Source organism: Salvelinus alpinus, chromosome 5 (assembly GCF_045679555.1).
Source record: "Salvelinus alpinus chromosome 5, SLU_Salpinus.1, whole genome shotgun sequence".
NCBI classification, from domain to species: Eukaryota; Metazoa; Chordata; class Actinopteri; order Salmoniformes; family Salmonidae; genus Salvelinus; species Salvelinus alpinus.
The window spans coordinates 33,014,036-33,034,720 of NC_092090.1; the positions used below are offsets into that span (position 1 = coordinate 33,014,036).

Sequence of the window (20,685 nt, forward strand, 5' to 3'; positions counted from 1 at the left end):
GAAGGAATGGAGTTGGGTCGTTGATGCAGCCGCTCCCCTCGCTGGAACCTGGACTCAGGTGTAAATGTAACATAGTAAATGTAAATCTGCCTGCCTCCATTCTGTATGATATTTTACATTTCGTATGTTATGTATTAATTCGTGGATGTCCATCATCCATTTCATATGATATGTTATGAATTCCAATTTGTTGTGGCTAACGTTAGCTAGGTGGCTAGGTGGATAACGCTTACCTTTAGGTTGCTAGACGTTTGCGTTATATGCCCACCATTCCACCCCCACCGTTCCACCCCCACCAACCACCCACCTTTCATTTTTGCTGTCGCCCTTTCTTGCAGTCAAATTACCAAATCGCCCTCTATTGGCCTCATAGGTGGAATGTTATGAATTTTTTCATAATTAATAAACTTTTTTTTTTTTTACTCTGAAAATCCAGTGTTTCTATGTCAAACTGTTTAGTTATATTTCAGTCTTCTGTGATGTATATAGAGTGTTATATTGGGATGCAAACTCAAAATTGAATACATTTCAACTCTACATCTGACATGGTACAAGTGTCTTCTTTTTTGTTGTTGTTGCCCATAACCATGAGTGTAAGGTGTTTACTTTTGTTTCCAAGTAGATTTGTTTAAGACTACCAATAAACACTACGTGTGACCCTGATTTACCTTGCTGCAGTAAATTAAGTAACCTTCTGTCTCAGTATATAACCATACCAAACGTAACATATGATACTAATTTGACTATGCCAAATTTATGTTACATCTAGTCTATGAGACCAGGCTGGTCGTTCTGGTTCTCTCTGCTGCACATATCAGCGAATCAGACCGAATATTCATGATGTACAGTATATTAAGCGTTAATCAAATGTTATACAACTGGTGGGTCTAATCCTGAATGCTGATTGGTTAAAACCACATTCCAGCTGGTGTCTGTCTATTCCACAAGTTATCACCGGCTAAATCTATTACGTTAACATGCCTATTTACTCTGTTCCATCTGATTGCGCAATCCACTGTCTCATCAGCCAAGCAATTTATAAACTTGATCTCCACTATAAAAAGCATCTAGACATTCTCTCACATTTCTTTTAGACTAACATTTAGTTTTCAACAGTAGATATTTGTATAAACCTTGGTGTCTGTCTCTCCAACATTTGCAACATTGTTTCAATTTTCAAATTCCATCTCCAGCTGTCCCATAGTAATGAATGTGTCGAGAGTCGGGATGAGACAGACAGGCAGGCAGCATTTCTCAGCCAGTCGAAATCATCAATCAGCTGGCATAATATTTATGAATATATACAAAGAAATGTCAATTGAAAAAATGTCAAACGAAACAAAGTGCAGCTAGTTTGCAGTCTTTCCAGCTTCAGTTTGAAGTGATTGTGTTAGTTGTGTTGATGGCTAGCTCCTCGGAACAACAGTGTCCTGACTGACGAGTGAGCACATTTTCTATGCCAGGCGGAATCGCGCCTCATTAGCTCATTGTTATGGATGCATCCAAATAAATGTCACTAGAAAACCGCTTAAACAAATGCAAATGCAGCTACTTTGCTATTATTCCGGCTGCACTTTTTGATGTGACTGTAAATTAGCCGTAGTTGGCTAGCTAGCAAGCAAGGGATAAGAACGTTTCCAGCCAGTATAGCAATGGAACATTTAGAACGAACAACTGGGTCGTGTCCATAGATACAGAACAAAAAGACTGAACGACTGGGTTGTGTCTCTAGCAACCAAACCGATAGAACGAATTACCAGCCGGCTTGGGTCGCAATGGATGGGGTGGGATTGGGGGTGGAGGGTTACGAACTTTACAGCGCCACAACGATTTGTGGGCAATGGGTTCAGAACAACGACAAAACTTTATTTAAAAAAAATTGACCACCACCCAAAAGGATGAGTGGGAGGACAAGGGGGCATGTGCTGGGCACAGGTTGACTACTATCTGTGCAAGTGCCTGGTGTAAAGGTATAATGTGTTTACTCCCAGCTATTAATTTTAACGTCTGACCCTAGAGAACACTCAGAGACAGGGGTGATGAACATTGAGAGTAGCTTAGAGAACAGTCTGGTTTTCAGATCCCCCGCGGCTCCCCCGTTCTCCCCTCAGTCTCCCCTCACCTCTGGCCGCCTCATATCAATCAGCAGTCAGCACAGAGGGTGAAAAACAGAGATCAGTAAGTGAGCAGCACTCTCTGAGGAGATAAACAACAGTCTGGACTGGGTGAGAGGCCTAGCTCCACATCTCCACAAACGTAACACTACCTCCTCCTCTCTGCTCTTTAATGACTCCTCACAACAGCAGAGTCAGCCACCCTTCAAGGATGCTTTTTGAGAGATTCAGCACATTGAAAGATTCCCCACTGCCATAAAAGAAGTGCCATACTATAATGCACAGAGAGCAGTAGATCTTCTTCACCCGCTGTTTTGACATGGTGTTCCAAACAGCTGAAGATGAAAGGGTGTTGGGAAAATGGCCTGTCTTTCTGAGGGCCCAACATACACATAACAGAACTGCATAGACAGTAAAGGTTCCATATGCACCCTTAGGACATTTAATTACCTCCAGCTAGGCAACAGGCTTGTGTCTGTGCCAGAGTTCGTGAAAAGCAGATGACCTGTTCAGAACGGTAGAGAGAGGACCTTCACTAACTGAATTTAGGGAGTTCAGTCAAATGACGTCGTTTTGGACATGTGTTCTGTTTGCGACAATTAATATTTTATTAGTACGTTGAGGGTGAGTGCAGTGTTGAGTGCGAGTGTGTACATACAGTAGAGGCTCCTCCTGGGCTGTGTGGCCCAGGGTCAGGGACAGGAGGCAGGCCAGAGCAGAGCAGTGACAGACTGAACACTGCTGCTGAGGACTGACCTTCCCCAAGGCTCTCTCCACACAGTACAGCCACCAGCTGCTCTTCTGCTCTCCTCTCCACACTCCTTTATTTCCCTCGTTCTCTTTCTATCTTTATGTTTCTCTCCATCTCTCCTTTACTCTTTCTCTCCCCTCTGTCCCTCTCTTTACATTTTCTTTCTCTCTGTCTCTCGCTCTCTTTCTTGCTATCTCAATCTCTCTCTATATATCCATCTTTCTCTCTCGCCTTTTCTTTCTCCCTGCATCCAGTGACCCCCCCCCCCCCCCCTATTTCCCTGCCCATAGCTGGGGTGTGTCCCAGTTGGAGACTCGGAGGGCTAGGGGGTTAGAATTTCAAACTTCAGCCCTCCCATGCACATGTGCTGTCACTCAATCGCCTCTGCACACACTGCCCAGAGAGAGAGAGAGGGAGAGAGACACACAGGGGGTTTGGATTTGAGACATTTGGTTCCATTGCCCAGTACTGTCAGGAACCCTGAGTTTCTCTTAAAACTGGTTTGAGAAAGAGGATCCACCGTGGTCATTGGGTACAGTACGTGTTGGGGTTCGTTGAGAAGATCGCATGCTGGCACAGGAGATGGCATCAAGGGGGTTGGCAGTGCTGTGTGTGCTGGTGGCTGGCCTTGGTCAGGTAGGAAATATCATACTACTTTGAGAACTGCGGTGTCACTTTATAGACTTCATGGCCTACACTTTCTTAAATCACACAGAATTGGAACCATTTCAACTTCAGGCTATAATATATATGCCATTTAGCAGACACTTTAATCCAAAGCAACTTACAGTCATCCGTGCATATATTTTACATATGGCTGGTCCTGGGAATCGAACCCACTACCGTGGTGTTACAAGCGCCATGTTCTACTAACTGAGCTACAAAGGGCTACGTTTGATATTTTCTCACAGTCTGCTTGTCAGAACTTTACTTTGATGTATATGTGTTATTTAAAGCAGTTTAAATGTGATTTAAGTCGTTTTAGCTGGGTTTGTTCTATATTTCCACAGTGCAGGAGTTAGGGGTTAACAGTGGTGGGACAAACTTTTAACTGTTTATTTAGTAAATCTATGGTTTATGTTTGAATTGATGAAATATGCTTTGTTTAACATAACAAACTGATTTTCATCAATATAAGTGATAAACATCATGTGAAGAGGTGAACGTGGCTATTGGCTAATCTAAACATTTCAGAACCGCTGTAGATCAGATGATGAATACTCTTGTAAATGACCAACGAATGCTGATGTTTTATACATCAGGCGGAAATCTGGGCTTGACTGTTAGCAGGCTTGTCATCAACACCATTATAAGACACATAATGGATGACATTGTAAACAGACATTTTACAAACATAACTTCAAAACTCATTCAGTCACTAGGGCTGTTTATACATGTAATGGAACCCAGGTTGGAGACTTAGACAATTGGCCCTCAGTAACCTCTTCTGTTGAATGGCCTGAAATCATTATGGATGTTGCAGGTTTGCAGCTAATTCATTTCCAAAAGTATGGATAGCAACACTTCAAACTATTTTTTAAGCAATGGCTTTGAATTGATGATGGCAAAGTGTGTAGCCTACTGTATATTTTTTTATAATGACAAAGTTCTGAAATGGGTAAGGGCAACTATCTGAGTCACATTTTCTTTATTCGTGTATCCAATTCGAGAACCACATGGTAAACGACATCAGCTGTAGAAGATGGTCGTAATAGATAATTGAAACAGCCGTGGGGAATGCCAGTCAGTCACAGTTTGCCGCCGGCCATCGGCCATGTGTCTTACTGTGATTTAGAGGAACAGGTATGTGATGACGCAACCTATGGGGCTTAGCTTGCATCACAAAATGTGTAATCTGAAAGTAATACACTTTAAGTACAAACATGTCCTGAACACCAGGACCATCAACAATGGACTACAGCCCAATGCCCACTCTACACTTGAAGGCCCATACATACAGTGGGGCAAAAAAGTATTTAGTCAGCCACCAATTGTGCAAGTTCTCCCACTTAAAAAGATGAGAGAGGCCTGTAATTTTCGTCATAGGTACACTTCAACTATGACAGACAAAATGAGAAGAAAAAAAATCCAGAAAACCACATTGTAGGATTTTTTATGAATTTATTTGCAAATTATGGTGGAAAATAAGTATTTGGTCACCTACAAACAAGCAAGATTTCTGGCTCTCACAGACCTGTAACTTCTTCTCTAAGAGGCTCCTCTGTCCTCCACTCGTTACCTGTATTAATGGCACCTGTTTGAACTTGTTATCAGTATAAAAGACACCTGTCCACAACCTCAAACAGTCACACTCCAAACTCCACTATGGCCAAGACCAAAGAGCTGTCAAAGGACACCAGAAACAAAATTGTAGACCTGCACCAGGCTGGGAAGACTGAATCTGCAATAGATAAGCAGCTTGGTTTGAAGAAATCAACTGTGGGAGCAATTATTAGGAAATGGAAGACATACAAGACCACTGATAATCTCCCTCGATCTGGGGCTCCACGCAAGATCTCACCCCATGGGGTCAAAATGATCACAAGAACGGTGAGCAAAAATCCCAGAACCACACGGGGGGACCTAGTGAATGACCTGCAGAGAGCTGGGACCAAAGTAACAAATCCTACCATCAGTAACACACTACGCCGCCAGGGACTCAAATCCTGCAGTGCCAGACGTGTCCCCCTGCTTAAGCCAGTACATGTCCAGGCCCGTCTGAAGTTTGCTAGAGAGCATTTGGATTATCCAGAAGAAGATTGGGAGAATGTCATATGGTCAGATGAAACCAAAATAGAACTTTTTGGTAAAGACTCAACTCGTCGTGTTTGGAGGACAAAGAATGCTGAGTTGCATCCAAAGAACACCATACCTACTGTGAAGTATGGGGGTGGAAACATCATGCTTTGGGGCTGTTTTTCTGCAAAGGGACCAGGACGACTGATCCGTGTAAAGGAAAGAATGAATGGGGCCATGTATCGTGAGATTTTGAGTGAAAACCTCCTTCCATCAGCAAGGGCATTGAAGATGACCGACAATGATCCCAAACACACTGCCCGGGCAACGAAGGAGTGGCTTCGTAAGAAGCATTTCAAGGTCCTGGAGTGGCCTAGCCAGTCTCCAGATCTCAACCCCATAGAAAATCTTTGGAGGGAGTTGAAAGTCCGTGTTGCCCAGCAACAGCCCCAAAACATCACTGCTCTAGAGGAGATCTGCATGGAGGAATGGGCCAAAATACCAGCAACAGTGTGTGAAAACCTTGTGAAGACTTACAGAAAACGTTTGACCTCTGTCATTGCCAACAAAGGGTATATAACAAAGTATTGAGAAACTTTTGTTATTGACCAAATATTTATTTTCCACCATAATTTGCAAATATATTCATTAAAAATCCTACAATGTGATTTTCTGGATTTTTTTTCTTCTCATTTTGTCTGTCATAGTTAAGGTGTACCTATGATGAAAATTACAGGCCTCTCTCATCTTTTTAAGTGGGAGAACTTGCACAATTGGTGGCTGACTAAATACTTTTTTGCCCCACTGTACATATGATTTGGATTATCCATACACTTCAAATCACATTTCATTAGTCACATGCGCCGAATACAACAGGTGTAGACCTTACAGTGAAATGCTTACTTACAAGCCCCTAACCAACAATGCAGTTTAAAAAATACGAATAAGAAATAAAAGGAACAAGTAATTAAAGAGCAGGAGTAAAATAACAATAATGAGACTATATACAGGGGGTACCGGTACAGAGGCAATGTGCGAGGGCACCGGTTAGTTGAGGTAATTGAGGTAATATGTACATGTAGGTAGAGTTATTAAAGTGACTATGCATAGATAATAACAGAGAGTAGCAGCGGTGTAAACGGGGGGGGGGTGGGGGGGGGGGTGGGCAATGCAAATAGTCTGGGTAGCCATTTGATTAGATATTCAGGAGTCTTATGGCTTGGGGATAGAAGCTGTTTAGAAGCCTCTTGGACCTAGACTTGGCACACCGGTACTGCTTGCCGTGTGGTAGCAGAGAGAACAGTCTATGACTACGGCGGCTGGAGACTTTGACATTTTTTAGGGCCTTCCTCTGACACCGCCTGGTATAGAGGTCCTGGATGGCAGGAAGCTTGGCCCCAGTGATGTACTGGGCCGTACGCACTACCCTCTGTAGTGCCTTGCGTCGGAGGCCGAGCAGTTGCCATACCAGGCAGTGATGCAACCAGTCAGGATGCTCTCGATGGTGCAGCTGTAGAACCTTTTGAAGATCTGAGGACCCATGCCAAATATTTTCGGTCTCGTGAGGGGGAATAGGTTTTGTCGTGCCCTCTTCACAACTGTCTTGGTGTGCTTTGACCATGTTAGTTTGTTGGTGATGTGGACACCAAGGAACTTGAAGCTCTCAACCTGCTCCACTACAGCCCCATCGATGAGAATGGGGGCGTGCTCGGTCCTCCTTTTCCTGTAGTCCACAATCATCTCCTTTGTCTTGATCATGTTGAGGGAGAGGTTGTTGTCCTGGCACCACACGGCCAGGTCTCTGACCTCCTCCCTATAGGCTGTCTCGTCGTTGTCGGTGATCAGGCCTACCACTGTTGTGTCATCGGCAAACTTAATGATGGTGTTGGAGTCGTGCCTGGCAGTGCAGTCATGAGTGAACAGGGAGTATAAAAGGGGACTGAGCACGCACCCCTGAGGGGCCCCTGTGTTGAGGATCAGCGTTGCAGATGTGTTGTTACCTACCCTTACCACCTGGGGCGGCTGAGCTGAGCTGTAGTCAGTGAATAGCATTCTCACATAGGTGTTCCTTTTGTCCAGGTGGGAATGGGCAGTGTGGAGTGCAATAGAGATTGCATCATCTGTAGATCTGTTAGGGCAGTATGCAAATTGGAGTGGGTCTAGGGTTTATGGAATAATGGTGTTGATGTGAGCCATGATCAGCCTTTCAAAGCACTTCATGGCTACAGACGTGAGTGCTACAGGTCGGCAGTCATTTAGGCAGGTTACTTTAGTGTTCTTGGGCACAGGGACTATGGTGGTCTGCTTAAAACATGTTGGGATTACAGACTCGGACAGGGAGAGGTTGAAAATATCAGTGAAGACACTTGCCAGTTGGTCAGCGCATGCTCGCAGTACACGTCCTGGTAATCAGTCTGGCCCTGCGGCCTTGTGAATGTTGACCTGTTTAAAAGTCTTACTCACATCGGCTGCGGAGAGAGTGATCACACAGTCGTCCAGAACAGCTGGTTCTCTCATGCATGTTTCAGTATTATTTGCTGATGGATCGTCGGAGGGCATAGCGGGATTTCTAATAAGCTTCCGGGTTAGAGTCCCGCTTGAAAGCTACAGCTCTAGCCTTTAGCTCAGTGCGGATGTAGCCTGTAATCCATGGCTTCTGGTTGGGGTATGTACGTACGGTCACTGTGGGGACAATGTCATCGATGCACTTATTGATGAAGCCAATGACTGATGTGGTGTACTCCTCAATGCCATCGGAAGAATCCCTGAACATATTCCAGTCTGTGCTAGCAAAACAGTCCTGTAGCTTAGCATCTGCTTCATCTGACCACTTTTTTATTGACAGAGTCACTGGTGCTTTCTGCTTTAATTTTTGCTTGTAAGCAGGAATTGGGAGGATAGAATTATGTAATCTATTTCAGTAATCTATCTGTGAGTGGACCGATGTGAGAGACCTAACACCACAGAACAAGATCCTTCATACCTGAGGATCCTAGTTACTCAGGTTACATACAGCACATCAGATAACTATTTTAGCTCTGTGTGTAAGTTTAACCTATGTGAGTTTGAGGTGTTACAACCCAGTGAGTGGAAAGTGGCTGGTGAGATTTCACAAACACCTACTACATCTACCCCAATGGGAGGAAGGCTGTGTAGTTTTTGAGGATATCCCTGGGAAAGAAAGAGGGTTGTGTTGCCTACAGAGCGTGGGCTCTGTTCATAGAGGCGGTCATGTTGGCCAGCAGCTGTTCCCAGATGCGTACTTGATGCCATTTGTGCTGCTCAGTAATCCCCGCAGCGGAAAGAGGAGTCGGTCACTGCCTAAACCATGAAATCAGGGACAAATCCGTCCATAAAGCAGCAGCTGGGGGTGCTGAGTTCATGCTCATTGGAAGAAATCACTCAGTACAGCTGCTCAGCGTCTGAATCACAGGCCTGTTCTGTCTGTGTGGATGCTTTCTGTTTTACACAGACTTGGGTTTCAGGAACAGGAAGGGCCTCCACTACAGGGGCAGAATCAACATTAAAACCACTATGCCAGTGCACTGTTACCAGAAATTATCTTTCCCAATGGCTCTTTCCCAATTCATATTTCCTTGATTGCTGGCATCCACTCTCCTCACCTCTTTCTCAAAGATCTGAGTGGAGGGGCCTTGGATCTCCCCCTCCAATGTGAGGTGAGGAGAAAAGACACGAAGATGAAGGAAAGACAAATTAGGAAAGAGACAATGTTGTAACAGGCTTTGGTGTTACCTCCATTTTCCCCAGCTGAGTCATTGACCAATTAGTGACCCTTCAAAGGATAGGGTCTCTCTCTTCATGTTGTTAGAAAACAGGTTCCATTTAGTCTTTGTGTTCATGTTCCATTCACAACAGATGTGACAAACATTACATGGAAAGGAACAGGAAAATACATTTTTGAAATGGGACACTTGTTATCCCATCTCATTCAGAGCACCTGATGCCTTGCATCAAAGGATGTTTTCTCTCTGACACAAAAGGTAATGTATTTTCTTTTGAATGAGATAAGGGAATAGCAGTGGCAGACAAGGCCGATGGAACAAAAACAGCAGTGCTAATGGACACGGTAATGGTCTCTCCTTGGACTTCTATCATGACCCGCTGAAAGAGGACTGACCCTGGAGCAAAGAAGGGGTAGTGGTGGAGGTGGTGGTGGTAGGGGTGGTGGTGGTGGTAGTAGGGGTGGTGGTGGTAGAGGTGGATGGTGGTGGTAGGGATGGTGATGGTGGTGGTAAAGGTGGTGGTGGGAAGACTCCTGAGCCAGAGCTGGGAGAGAGAAATAAAGGTGACATCATGAGCTGAGGAAGTGGTTTTGGTCCTGGTACAACCTCCCTCAGGTTTTAATAAAATTCCACTCCAAATTAACAAGCGCTATTTTCACTCCCACACTCTGGGAGCGGAGTCCTAAGTAACTCTCACCGTCCCCATTAGGTCAGCATTCATGAAGCTCAGACATCTGCTTCTGTGAAACCCTGGCTCGTACCCCCAAAAATAGGAGGCCCAAGAAGCCATAGCTGAGGGGGTGGGAAGCGAGGTAGATAGCTGCTCATTACAAGACAATGAATGAGCCTTTGGAACAGTGACGGAGGGGGACCATGAGGGGAACAGGGCCACCTGTCTGACCCTCCACCCCATGGCCAGAGGGATTGTCAGGCATGCTGCTTGCATTCTCTCCCTCTTCCCCTCCTGCTCATGCTGTGGCACTCTGGCCAGTTCACATACACACACTGTACCTCCACTCAGCTAGCACATGGCTGACTCAGGGGTCTATTTTATATTCTATTTTAGAGAGGCAAGTCTCTAAAGCTATGACTTACTGTTCGAATCCGTAACAAAGCAGACATAGAATTTGGAACTCTAGCAAGAGCATACTGTAATTCTAAAAACCTTATGTTTCTGTCTAGATATGTATGAGTCACGGTAAATATCTGTGTCTCTTGCACTGACTATGACCCTAGGACCAGCTGCGGTAAATGGAGTGAATTAGGCAAATATAAGTGTTTTATCACACAGCAGCAACTACTGTAAACCAAAAATACACATTTGAAACAGAGTTACTACTCTCATGACATACCTCATACAGTTGGTGCAAGCTTGTAACAGCTTTGAAGATATAAGGGAAGGGTATCAGTCATGCTCCCCCACCATGTCATACCTATGGGTGTGTGTGTAACTTTTTTTCTCTCTCTCATTTTCAAGGCACTTGTTTTTTGTTGTTGTTTATCATTTGAAATCCCTCCCCTGACTGAGCATCCTTGACTCAACAGCATGAATTTGAATAATTTCATCCTTGGATACTATAGTAGACAACGGCATAATGTTCTATCTACCAAGCTTCAGTAAATAATTGTCCACTCCATGGGACAGATGTTGGTCTCTTAGCAGCTAAGTTTCATTCACAATATGCAGGATCTAAATGAGTCTGAGAGATTGGCACACTTTCAAAGCTATTTTTAGAGACAACCGAGAGTTGCCAAGGGTCCTTGCTGCTGGCACTACCCATGACAGTCTCCCTTCAGCTCCTCAGTGTGGGGTCAGTCTGAGAAGTTGTTTCGTCACAGCAACCGATTAATACGTCGAAACGTTGCCGCAAACCTTTTGACAGTAAACGTTATCACACACCGCGAATAAGATCCTGGATGTTTTGATTTTGAAATACAATTTATTGAGATACTCTGCATAGTTGTATATCAAGCTTGGTGTTGACCTTGATATCAGCAACACTGACCGCAATAACACATCTGTTCTGATACTTTAACTTCCCCAATACGTTTGCCAGCTTACTCCCTCCTCTTGGCCACGTCATTAACCAGGCTGCAAATCAACACAAATCAACAATTGAAAGGTTGTGTATAAAGTATGATCTGGTTTGGTACCGCGAGACACGGTACCAATGTCAACAGCAGACTCATAGAAAAAGGTTCCTTACCCTACCTACCTACTTCAGATCACAGTCCCACCTACTTACTTCAGAACGCAGTCCTACCTACCTACTTCAGAACGCAGTATTCCTCACTGTGTTAACGGGGGTGTTGATCCCCAAGAGACACCAGGCAACTGCTGGCCACAGGGTGAGAGGCCAAGGTGTAAAAGTATCTGGGAAAAAGTCCCTAAAACAGTTAATGTTGGTGAGAAGAAAGAGGAGGCCTGCTGTCCTTCACCCTAGCTGTCAGAGGTGACTGGTGCTAATTGGTAAGATGACTCCTAGGTGTAGCCCAGTCACTGCTGAACTGGAAAAGAGATGAAGACATTACGGAGCCCTTCTGGTTTTGTTTGCCACCCAGAGTTGAGACCACAGGAGATCAACACAATGATGTTAACTGTGTCTGTCTACCGATCCTCTTCAGAATGTAGCAGGCTCTTTCCAAATTAGACCTCTAGCCCCATTCAACAACCTGATCTCACAAAACTAAACAGGAGCACAGGGGTCAGTTCTGGTTCACAAGGCTAGACCGCAACATCTATTTCTCTAATTCTGATAGTGTATATGCTATTATTTTACTTGAGTTATTCTTCCTGAGCTGTTGTTGTATTCAATCAAAACCAGTAACCCCACAACAAAAAAGCCTGTTTGAATTCATAACTTGCCGAGTAGAGCGGTTGAATCAGGAATTCAACAGGAATGTAGTTTCACTCTTAACCGCATCATCCAGTTACAGATTTTGATTGAACAGGGCCTTTGGCCTCTGACTGGCCGTAGCTTGATCTCTGATCTGTGATCAGAGCGGTAGTGGAAGGTGAGAAGGATTTGCTGTCTAGACTGGTATGTGAGTGTAAACATCTCTGTATGAGCGTAGGCAGGGCTACACCAGTGGCTTAGGGTCGGGGTCAGGAATATAGAGCACTCTAAGATTAGTCTGCTCCTAACTCAGCCTGCACATGGCACTCCCAGTTGACATTCTCCTCAGACTGTATGCTACAGCAGCGTGACAAAGTGCCAGTGTGCCATATCTCCAGGCCTAAGGGACAGGGAAGGGCCACCATGTCCCAATACACAATAGTGATTCAATCTAATACTGTATTCCACATATCAGTGTCTTTATGTATGGAAAGAGTCACGTGAGGAATGGGCTATGGTCAATGTTCCATATTCTGTTTAGTTGTATTAACATGTTATTACTCTGAAATTACAAGTTCTTACTACAGACTTCATGATTGACGATGAAAAGGTGAATGAGAACAAAAAGTGTTATTTTTATATAGGCAATACTTATCTGCCAATGACCGTGATCATGTTGTTACCACTAAATGCTGAGATTTGTCTTCTGAGGAGTGACGACAGGCGGTGTCTTTCTTAAGGAATGTGTGTTTGAATGTGTGTGTGAGGAATTCTGTCATCAGAGCGGATTCGTAAGGTGACCCCCCAACCCCTAGTCAGGTGCAAAGTTGAACATAAAGGGGAGTCTGTAAGTGTGAGAAAGAGAGAGGGTGGGAAAGCACAGGAACTAAATCCATAGGTGACAGCTGGTGTGAGTGTGTCTGAGTGTGTCTGAGTGTGTGCTTGAGATAAAGGCAGAGCGTGCGTGATAGAGAATGAGAATGAACATGAGAGTAATTGTTTTCGGCAGGCATAATGGGACCCATGTCGTCCAAAAAGTTATACTTTTGACTCATCGGACCATAGAACATTCTTCCAAGAGTCTTGATGATCATCCAGGTGCTTTTTGGACAAGATGGGTCCCATTATGTCTGGTGAAAACCAAACACTGCATTCCACAGTAAGAACCTCATACCAATGGTCAGCATGGTGGTGGTAGTCTGATGGTTTGGGGATGCTTTGCTGCCTCAGGACCTGGACGACTTGTCTTAATAGAAGGCACCATGACTTCTGCTCTGTATCAGATAATTCTATAGGAGAATGTTAGGCCATCCATCTGTGAGCTGAAGCTGAAGCGCAGCTGGGTCATACAGGAAGACAATGATCCAAAATACAATCAATTCTACATGAAAATGGCTAAAAAGAAACAAATTTGAGGTTTAGGAATGGCCTAGTCAAAGTCCAGACCTAATCCCAATTGAGATGTTGTGGCAGGACTTGAACCCCCTGTCGCTTAGTTAAAGCAGCTCTACATGGAAGAGTGGGCAAAATTTCCCCCACAGCGACGTGAGAGACTGATCAACAACTACAGGAAGCGTTTGGCTGCAGGCATTGCAGCTAAAGGTGGCACAACCAGTTATTTAGTGTAAGGGGGCAATTACTTTTTCACACAGGGAATTGGGTGTTGCATAGCTGTTAATTAAATAAATAAAATAAGTAACATATTTTTGGGGTCATTTGTAAACTCAGGTTCCTTTTATCTAATATTAGGTTTTGGTTGAAGATCTAATAACATACAGTATCAAAAATATACAAAAGTACAGAACATCAGAAAGGGGGCTAATACTTTTTCACGCCACTGTATGCATACTGTATCTGTATTCTCAGACGTGAAATCCATTAGATAGGCTAGGGGTTAGGGTTAGGAGTTAAGGTTAGGGTTAAGTTTAGGAGTTAGGTTAAGGTTAGGGTTAGGGATAACTAAAGGTGTTAAGGTTAGGGGAAGGGTTAGCTAACAAGCTAAGTAGTTGTAAAGTAGATAAAAAGTAGTAAGTAGTCGAAAAGTTGCTAATTAGCTAAAATGCTAAGGTTGTTCCAACCATCCAACCACCCTACTTTTGTTTTTTCCTTAAGTAACCATCTGCCAAACGTTACATATCATACTAATTTGAGCGTCCAGGATTTACATTTACTAAGTCTACGAGACCAGGCTGGATTGTAGGTGCCAGGAGAAACCGGTTTGTGTCAAGAACTGCAACACTGCTGGGTTTTTTACGCTCAACAGTTTCCCGTGTGTATCAAAAATGGTCCACCACCCAAAGGACATCCAGACAACTTGACACAACTGTGGGAAGCATTGCAGTCAACATGGGCCAGCATCACTGTGGGATGTGTTCCTAATGTTTGGTATACTCAGTGTATGTCTCCACACACCTAGGCTATTGAGGGATTCAAGACAATGTTTTTTTTTTATTGATCTCAGATTCTGTCTGTCATTGTAAAAGTAGCCTGTCATTGTAAAAGTAGCCATTTGTGAGGTAAAGTCTCCAGTCATCTAAAATTTTTCCTGGATGCTAGGATACAAAAGAATTGTCCCCATGTGTGCAACTTATGCAAGCACCTTGCTATATTACAAAGGTGATTTCTTCTCATACGTTCCGGTACTTCAGAGCACCCCCCTCTCAGGCTCACTTTTTGTTTCCGGAACCTCCCAATTTACAAATTAAGCGCTGGAGATGTAGTGTGTGAAACCTGAACCCATGCCTCTCCACCCCCTCACCCACTTTAGGGACGGGGCAGGGTCACCATTCAACCACCACCAGGCCACAGAGAGAGGCCAGCTGCTGCACCCCTCACCAACTGATATTAGTAGCTACAACACGACTACCAAAAATATACAAATGTATTTGTGTTCTGTACTCCTTGACATGAAGAATGTGAATCATGATTTCAATGACTTCATTCATCCAGAAATGTATGGCCCTCACTCAGACCATCTAAATGGAAGTTGTCATTGAATGAATTGTGTATAACGGCTCTCTTAAATGAATCCCATTCTGTTGCCCCCAGGTCGGGAGCAGTGGCCAAGCGGGCAGGGAGGACCTTAACCCAGCGGCCCTGTATCCATGGAGACAGAGGAGCAGTGGGGGTCTGAGCAGGGTGAAGAGAGACTGGATCATCCCTCCAATCAGGGTGCTGGAGAACAGCAAGCAAGTCCCTGAAAACCTGGTCCAGGTACTGAATCACGACATCTCATCTATACTGATGTTAGGGCCTCTATATTGTACACATTAACTGATAAGAGTGTTGGCTAAGTGACTACAACGTAAATGTTAGGGTAACACTGACACTTTTCGGTCCAGCGAAATTGATCTTACCTAACATGGTATGTAAGATCAGTCACATGTGATCAAGACAACCTACTGCTCTCAGACTAAAGTGAACATGGTTATTGTCCAGACAGACAGCCCTTTAAACTGAGCATAAAAGAGCCACGCTGGCCTCGCTGACCTCCAGAACCACGAACCAGTTATGTGCTGTTGCTCTCCCTCTCTGTTCCCATCAGTGACCACATTCACATCTGGTACTCTATGTGCTGTTCTGTTCAGTTCGCTCTCCTCTCACCCTTCCAATGAGATTCTCACCCAGCCATCCTCCTGTGTTGTTTGTTCCTCCAGATCAAATCAGACAAGATTTTCACTGGAGAAGTGATCTACAAGCTGGAAGGACCAGGGGTTGACCAGGACCCTAAGAACCTGTTTGAGATAGATGATAAAACAGGCTGGATCAGGAGCATGATTCCCCTGGACAGAGAGAAATACAGAAGCTTCACGGTACAACTCACAGGAGAGACATTAGCACTATTGCCTTTGACACGTAAATTATACTATGTCACTGCAGGTCAGCCAGAACCCTTCTTTTGTTTGGGTAACAAGGAATGTCACATGACATAATAGCATGTTATTCAATGTTAGCATGTCATTCAATGTTTTTCAACTAAAGGTCTACCAATGTGATTTTGTTAAATTGACTGTCTTGGTTGAGCGAGAAGGGAAGTATGTTACTATAGTGGGTTGTTTTCTTCGCAGGTCTACATGAGCAGCTGAATATAGACCCAAATCAATCACAGTCAATAAGCTGAGAATTGTGTAAGAACAGCAAACACTATGAATGAAAAGAGGATGTCGAGAAACATATGAGTAATGTCCTGTTTCTGTTCTCTACAGCTGAAAGCCTTTGCCCTGTCGCCCAGTGGAGAGAGACTGGAGAATCCCTCCACCATTGAGATCGTAGTGCTGGATCAAAATGATAACCGGCCCAACTTCTCCCAAAAAGAGTTTGCTGGGTCCGTTTATGAATTCTCTGTACCAGGTAAACACATACATCACCTACACATGCTGTGGATGTACGCAAAGTCGGTACACAAAATGCCAACTGATTGGGTAGTGAACTGAGAGAGTGATTGATGTTGTTTTAACAGGCACGTCTGTGATGTCTGTGACTGCGACTGATGCTGACGACCCAACCACAGACAACGCTATCCTGAGCTACTCTATCATTGACCAGGAGAGCATCCCGCCTCTCCGCATCAATAAGACCATGTTTGGCATCAACAACGAGACAGGGGCCATTTACACACGAGACGTGGGTCTAGACTGGGAGGTAGGGGCTCTTCCTTTGTCTTTTCATTGACCCATTATTTAGGTCATGCCCTTTCTGGTTCAACAGAAGCACAATATTTTGAAAGGTGTTTGAAAGGAAAAACAAATTCATGTAAAATAATATGCTGTATGTGCCATACATGACTGTGAACATCTGTGCATTCCTTACAGGTGGTTAAAGGTTTTAGGTTGAAACTGCAGGTTGCTGACATGTCAGGCATGGGGTTAACCAGTCTTGCGAATGCAGTCATACATGTGACTGACATCAATAACAATCCCCCACGATTCTCCCCAGACATGGTGAGTTTCCCTGTTTAATCTCTCATTAACTGTTAGCTCCCTTCCATCAATTGACTTTTATCAGATGATATAAACGATATGGACACATCATTCAGACCAGCTTCAAAATATAGACATGCACATTCACATGTGTTTATATAAACTAAACACAACTGCTTTGTGTCTCTGTTTCCTGAATACAGTACACTATGTCAGCTGTGGAGAACAAAGTAGACTTCGTGATTGGCTGGGTCAACGCCACAGACAATGATGAGCCAGGGACAGGAAACTGGGAGACAAAATACACCATCGCCAAGGGCAACCCCTCTAGGAACTTTGCCATTCGCACAGACCCTGTGACCAACGAGGGTATTCTGTCAGTGGTGAAGGTAAGTTATTCTCCATCCGGCAGGAGGACGGGAGGGAATGTGTGGGGGACATTCTGGCTCCATGTTAGAATGACAAACATGACAATCAGTTCATCCAGTTTATATAGAGCCTATATAGAGTACAGAGCATGTGTTCACACACAGTGGTCAGAGCCAGGCCTTGATACATGACACTGTTACCCCATCTAGTGGTGACTAACTATCCAAGTTGTCTTTCAAAACCTCTGCCTTTTTTTATTGCAGGCTCTGGACTACGAGTCCCAAGAGGTGTATACTCTGACTCTGACAGTGGAGAATGTGAACCCTCTCAGCATCAAGGCCCCCAAGAACCCTGTAAGCAGTGCCACAGTGGTGGTGACTGTGGTGAATGAGAACGAGGCCCCACGCTTTATTAAAGACCCCATAGAGATCTTGGTTCCTGAGTCTGTGGTCCCTGGCACCGTGCTGGCCAGTAACATTGCCTACGATCCTGATAATGCAAAACTCAAGTAAGATTGGTGCACTGGAGAACTCTTTAATTTGTGTTTACACTGAATATATAAGAATATAAGTTTATATACTATCTGTATCTATAAGGAAATGAAAACATTGCTGTCATTTCAATCAGGTATGACATACTCAGAGATCCTGAGGGATGGCTTATAATCAATCACGAGACTGGGAAAATCGCAGCCAGGAAACCATTCAATGTCCGCTCCCCTCACGTCAAGAACAACATTTACAATGCAGTCATCAGAGTCACAGACACAGGTGAGTATCCCGAGTTAGTCACTGCTTCACCTCACATAACTTGAGACATCAGGTCAAGCAGGAAGTGACAGTAAATAATGATGCCATTTCCTCCTAGACGCTGGTGGAATCTCGACCACAGCGTCTCTGGTGATCACGTTGTGGGAGACCAATGACTTCCTCCCTCAGCTGTTCCCCCTGATGGGGACGGTGTGCAGCGAGTCAGGCCGGAAGACATCTGGTCTGTTCCTGACTGCTGTGGATGAGGACCTGCCCCCTCACGCTGAACCCTTCACCTTCCACCTGCAAGACATTAATGTGTCTGCCAACTGGACCATCATACAGGTCAATGGTAAGGACAGAATTAGATACTCCTATCGTCCAAGACATGTTATGTCTTCTCATTCCAACTCCCTCTATCTGTGTTTGTGTCACTCTCTCTCTCTCTCTCTCCAGAGACTCATGCAGTGCTGCGACCCCTGGTAGAGCTGGAGACAGGGGAATATGCTGTCACTGTGTTGGTGACTGACTCTGGCACCCCAAGTCTCAGTGCATATGCTCAGGTCAATGTGACTGTGTGTCCGTGTGGGAAAGACGGTGAATGTAAGACCGAAGCTGCTGCCATATTCGGAACACGAGTTGGTGTCAGCTTCATCGCCTTACTGGTCATCATGGCCAGCATCGCACTCCTGCTATGTAAGCTATACCTCATGTAAACCCTCACAACACCTGAACAAAGCACATAGCTACATGAACACACACATTTTCCCAAATGTTTCTGTGCAGTGAGATGGGTCTCTGTGTTCTCAGTGTTGCTACTCCTGGCTGTAGCCATGGGTAACTGCAGACGGCATCATATGAAGAAAGGAGAGGGGCTGCTGGTGGGGGATTCAGACGAAGACATCCGTGACAACGTCCTGAACTATGACGAGCAGGGTGGTGGAGAGGAGGATGAGGTCAGACATAACACGTTACAGCCGGCAGAACCAAGTTATCTGGTGACAATATCGCCTCTCTTGTCCTATAGACACTTCATATTCCTCATCCTTTACTCTCACTAGAATGCCTTCAACATTGACCTACTGAGGAACACAACGGACGTGGGACCACTCCCAATATCCTTCTACCCTCACGTCTCTGGCATCCCCAGGGGAAAGCAGCCACTCAGGAAAGACTACCCAGACAACCTGCCCTCCCCCTCGTATCCACGGAAACCTCCAGCGGACCCCACTGACATTGAGGACTTCATCAATGATGTGAGAAAGGTTTCCATCATGGCCCTGGCCTATTGTTTTAGTCAGTTGAAATAAGAACGGTCCATATCCTCAGAGAGAAAATAATGTATTTCTTGCCTATTTGTGTCTCCACAGGGCCTGGAAGCAGCAGACCATGACCCCAACGTCCCGCCCTACGACACAGCTCTGATCTATGACTACGAGGGTGATGGCTCCCTGGCAGGCAGCCTGAGCTCCATTGCCTCAGCCAGCTCAGACGGCGACCAGGACTATGACTACCTTAACGACTGGGGACCACGCTTTAAGAAACTGGCCAACATGTACGACCCACGCTAAGGAGACTGCCTGGTTATTTAGCGACCAGTACATTTACCGTAACTTTATCCTCAGATGCCATCTATTTTCTCCTAAACTCCACCCAACTCCCTATTCTTCATCATACATCCTCCCTCTTTTTCTTGAAGCTAGAACCTGATATCATCCTCTCAGTGTAGGACAGGGTAGGATTTTGACTGATTGGCAGGGGTTTAGAGTAGATCTGTGTTCCTATTCCTTCATGTTTCCAATTGTCTCCGGCAGTGCATGAGCTCAATTCTTTAGGCTCTTTTGACACTACATATTGTCCTCCTCCAATCCCTCTCTTTGCAACTGTAAAGGTCACCATTGTCATTTTCAGGACTATCATGGACAATGATATTCTCCTCACAGTTCAGCGAGTTTCTGACCGGCTTGATGAGACAACCACACAGCATTCTGCGGCATATGAATGGTTCACCTTGTGCTGAGTGGTATGCGTGTGAATGGCGAAGGGAGGGAAGGAAACACATGGTAGAGCATACCAATGAGAGAAGAGAAATATGCACTGTAGTCCTCCAGTCAGTCAGTCCATAGAGCCACTTAAAACCACAGTGGCCTTACCAGTCAGGTGTGTTGTCTTGAGGTTTCTCTAATCATTTTTTGTTTGTGTTTTGTAGAAAGCTTTTTATGTGGGAGGAATGTAGAGAAAGGTTGACCATGTACTTGAACAGTGATAGCAAAAAGGGCTAAGCATGCTATAAGGGAAACAGAACATCTGTGGGATTGTACCCATGTCTGGTATTAACTTTTAAATACTGTATGTGACCACTACCATTTGAAAACATTTTGATTTTGCGGTTAGTGTTAGGTTCCTTTTTTATAAATATTTTGTACATATATTTTCCATTTCTTTAATTTAGTGTTCCCCTAACAAT

The 20,685-nt window shown here is 44.6% G+C and overlaps 1 protein-coding gene across 1 annotated transcript; it reads left to right on the forward strand.

The window, feature by feature from the left end:
* The first annotated feature begins 3,239 nt into the window (after positions 1-3,239).
* Positions 3,240-19,941, forward strand: cdh15 (cadherin 15, type 1, M-cadherin (myotubule)). The gene is made up of 14 exons (XM_071401408.1): positions 3,240-3,501; positions 15,230-15,394; positions 15,838-15,993; positions 16,387-16,531; positions 16,641-16,822; positions 16,993-17,121; positions 17,304-17,489; positions 17,733-17,977; positions 18,097-18,239; positions 18,337-18,570; positions 18,675-18,914; positions 19,029-19,174; positions 19,280-19,474; positions 19,589-19,941. Exons 1-14 carry the CDS (start codon positions 3,433-3,435, stop codon positions 19,787-19,789), a joined length of 2,436 nt encoding a protein of 811 aa, XP_071257509.1. The 5' UTR covers positions 3,240-3,432; the 3' UTR covers positions 19,790-19,941.
* The last annotated feature ends 744 nt before the right edge of the window (positions 19,942-20,685 follow it).